This window comes from Aplysia californica, unplaced genomic scaffold, assembly GCF_000002075.1.
Source record: "Aplysia californica isolate F4 #8 unplaced genomic scaffold, AplCal3.0 scaffold01193, whole genome shotgun sequence".
In the NCBI taxonomy this organism is placed as follows: domain Eukaryota; kingdom Metazoa; phylum Mollusca; class Gastropoda; order Aplysiida; family Aplysiidae; genus Aplysia; species Aplysia californica.
Genome location: NW_004798463.1, coordinates 28,732 through 32,722, shown reverse-complemented (window position 1 = coordinate 32,722; position 3,991 = coordinate 28,732). Strand labels below are relative to the sequence as shown.

The 3,991-nt window shown below is 42.6% G+C and overlaps 1 protein-coding gene across 1 annotated transcript in view; it reads left to right on the top strand.

Annotated features, from left to right (window-relative positions):
* Positions 1–1,281, top strand: part of LOC101863155 (post-GPI attachment to proteins factor 6) — a gene marked incomplete in the record, with an annotated part of 22,881 nt that extends 21,600 nt beyond the window's left edge. Inside the window, 1 exon segment of the mRNA XM_013090250.2 lies at positions 233–1,281. Coding sequence (XP_012945704.1) covers positions 233–473 — 241 coding nt within the window.
* Between the last annotated feature and the right edge of the window lie 2,710 nt (positions 1,282–3,991).

The following is a 3,991-nucleotide window of genomic DNA, read 5'->3' as shown; positions in this document are numbered from 1 at the left end:
CTCTCTCGCTCTCTCCCTCTCTCTCCATCCCCCTCTCTCTCTCTCTCTCTCTCTCTCTCTCTCTCTTTCCCTCCCTCCCTCCCTCCCTCCCCCGGCAGTGCCACAAGCGACTTAAGTTGTCCGTATAACTGTGGCGTTTTCATCTCTCTCTCTCTCGGCAGGGCCACAAAATGTACAGGCGACGTAAGCTGTTCGTATAACTGTGACATTTTCATCTCTCTCTCTCTCGACAGGGCCACAAAATGTACAAGCGACGTAAGCTGTACCCGAGCCCGCGACGCTATCTGCTGTTTCTGATGCCTGGCGTGGTCCTGGCGGCCGTGGGGGCGGCCGTTTTTTCCTTCGTGGAGACCAAGGACAACTACAAGTACGTGCACAGCTTCTGGCACGTGTCCATCGCGCTGTGCATCTGCTTCCTGTTGCCGCCCAAGAGGGTCGGGGAAAAAGGTGAATTGAAGCTCAACTTTGATTGAAAGAAACAAAATTTTGGTTGAAAAAAAAACCCCAACAACAAAACTTTGACTGAAAAAAACGGGAGTTTTTATTGAAAAAATGGAGTATTGATTGAAAAAACTGAATGTTGATTGAAAAAAAACCAGAACTATGAATGGAAGAGCAGAGTTTTTATGGAAAAAATGGAACATTGATTGACAAAACTGAATGTTGATTGAAAAAAAAATTGAACTTTGACTGCAAAAAATGAGTTTTTATTGAAAAAATGGAGTATTGATTGACAAAAATTAATGTTGATGGAAGAAGTGACTGTGTTTTAGCGTTTTGTGATAGGCCTGGCTGTTGAGGGATGTGCGCACACCTTTGAGGGGATGTTCGTTGTAGCTTAGTCCAACTTCCTTTCTCCAAGTAATTGTGGCTGTGTTGTCTACTGTGATTTTGGTTTATTTTCTACTCTTTAGATAATGTCACTGCTGCCAAATCCCTTTGAAAAAAAATAGTTAGAAATACCATATCGGACAGTTAATGTTAATGGGTGGTTGGCGGGTGCTCTGGTGTGGTTTGCTTCTTCTTTCCTATCAAACATCTATCGTCCTTATCTCCCCGTCTTTTTTATGTTTGTTACTCTCTTGTAACCCCTCTAATCTTCTGGCACTCATATTATGATCTTATGCAGTTGTGAGCGCCGTAAAACCTCTACTACTGAAACTAAAACTAAAGTAATTGTGGCAGTGTTGTCTATTATGAATTTTTGTTTATTTCATCCTGTTTAGATAATATCTCTGCTCATAAGTTTTTTCTACGAAGAGAGGAAAAGTCTCTTTTTTATTAAAAAATTAGAAATACCATATCGGACAGTTAATGTTAGAAAATGCTGGCCGTTGTAGTAGAGAATTTGTACCTTTTGAGTCACAACTCACAACAACTCGCCGAGAGTCTAGTCTGGGTGCGTGTGTTAAAGAACAGACCAAAGACGTTGATAGATATCCCAGTCTTCGTGGACTGGCGGGCGATTTTTCACCATAAACCTTGTCCCGTTTGACTGGTTAGGCCTGCCATGTTCAAGCGTTACTTTTGTCACCAAAGATTGTTGCTGTATCCGTGGTTTTATGCACCCCGCATAATTTACCAAAATTTGATTATTTTTTGCATAATTTCTGATTATTTTCCTTTATCATTCTGTGTTAAAATTCAGAATCGCATAATTTCACATTTTTTGGGCTCAGTTTGCATAATTTTAGAATTTTTTTTTACATAAAACGTCTGGGACAGATTGTTTGAGATTTTTGCTATTCACCCAAAGCTTTCAGTAAACCACCAACCTCTTCTAATATATGGAGGAAATTATTCCACCGTTTTACAAACCCACAAATCAAATTTGTTGAATGTTGTGTTTCTTATGTCGTCTTCTGTGACATACTAGAGTGTTTGTGTAGTTCTTGTGTGATGATACAAGTGGCGGCATGGCCTAGTGGTTAGGCTACTGGACCCGTAATCATGAGGTCGTGGCCTAGTGGTTAGGCTACCGGACTCGTAATCGTGAGGTTGTCGGTGATCTAGTGGTTAGGCTACTGGACTCGTAATCGTGAGGTTGTCGGTGATCTAGTGGTTAGGCTACTGGACTCGTAATCGTGAGGTTGTGGTGTCGGTGGCCTAGTGGTTAGGCTATCGGACTCATAATTTTGAGGTTGTCGGTGGTCTAGTGGTTAGCCTACCGGACTCGTAATCGTAAGGTTGTCGGTGGTCTAGTGGTTAGGCTACCGGACTCGTAATCGTGAGGTTGTCGGTGGTCTAGTGGTTAGGCTACCGGACTCGTAATCGTGAGGTTGTCGGTGGTCTAGTGGTTAGGCTACCGGACTCATAATTTTGAGGTTATCGGTGGCCTAGTGGTTAGGCTACCGGACTCATAATCGTGAGGTTGTCGGTGGTCTAGTGGTTAGGCTACCGGACTCGTAATCGTGAGGTTGTCGGTGGTCTAGTGGTTAGGCTACCAGACTCATAATTTTGAGGTTATCGGTGGCCTAGTGGTTAGGCTACCGGACTCATAATCGTGAGGTCGTGGCCTAGTGGTTAGGATATCGGACTCGTAATCGTGAGGTTGTGGTGTCGGTGGCCTAGTGGTTAGGCTACCGGACTCGTAATCGTGAGGTCGTGGCCTAGTGGTTAGGATATCGGACTCGTAATCGTGAAGTTGTGAGTTCGAGGGTTCGAGCCGCGGGCCCGACGTTGTGTCCTTACGAAAGGCACTTCACACGAATTTTTCTCACTTCACCCAGGTGGGAATGTCCAGCCATAGACAGTGAAAGGTCTTGTCAGTTTGTTAGTGTTTTAGCGCCTAGAAATGGCTGCTTGCACTGTATGCTTCCCAGGCAGGAAGTTGAGGTTGTTTCAGAATGCTCTCAGGTCTGCTGAGGTAATAGTATTGATTGTGAAGCGCTTAGAGCTTGCTGTTGAGTGGGGATTTGCGCTATAAAAATGTTATCTGTTATTATTATTATTATTATTTTTATGATTGTCTCCTGTACCCTACATTTTGTGATTCATTCATTCGCTTTGTATTAGTTGTTTTTAATGACTCATTCACTTAATGCTGGATTTTTACAAATGTACCTTTCATGTTGTGTTCCTGGATGGCTGGACCTACTTCTTCTCCTTCCTCTCCCCAAGAGCGAAATGCTCGCAGCTAAAGGGATTTGATTCTCTCCTTCCTGTCCTTCATCTTTTAATGGACTATATCCCACTCTGTGCGTGGTTGGCGGGTGCTCTGGTGTGGTTTGCTCCTTCTTTCCTATCAAACATCTATCGTCCTTATCTCTGCTTTTTTTGTGTATGTTCTGCTGCTCTTTTGTAACACCTCTACTAATCTCCTGGCGCTCATATGACCTTATGCAGTTTCGAGCGCCGTAAAACCTCTACTAAAACAAACAAAACATCAGAATGTGCCGTGAGTTTGACCTCTCTCCCTTTTTGGATGTTAAAGGTCATCATCAATTTATCATGGACCAACTGTCATTATTATTATTAAATTATTATTATTACTATAATTATAATTATTCTTCCATGAATGAGTGTACTTCAGTCTGTATCTGTACATTGGCTTCACATTACTGCATGTGTTCCAGTACAAAGATTTCCTAGTTTTCTGTTGAGTGATATATTCACCGTGCGGTTTTATCACTGAGTTGTCTCACAATCTGTAGATTTTTAAAATCTCTACTTTGGTCAAAAGCGAGTGGTTGGAGGGTGCCACTTGAAGGTCCTACTTCTGTACTTTCCCTCCGTTGTTTCTGTCTGTCTGTCTATCTGTCTGTCTGTCTGTCTGTCTGTCTGTCTGTCTGTCTGTCTGTCTGCCTATCTGTCTGTCTGTCTATCTATCTGTCTGTCTCTCTGTCTGTCTATCTTACTTTTCCCCAGCACTATATAACCACTATTGTTGATGTGTTTCTCATTACTGTAACAAAATAATCGAAACTTTTGACCACAAGCAGCAAAGTTTCAGTATTAGAATTGTGTCGTTATTTCATGTTCCCTCCCCTCC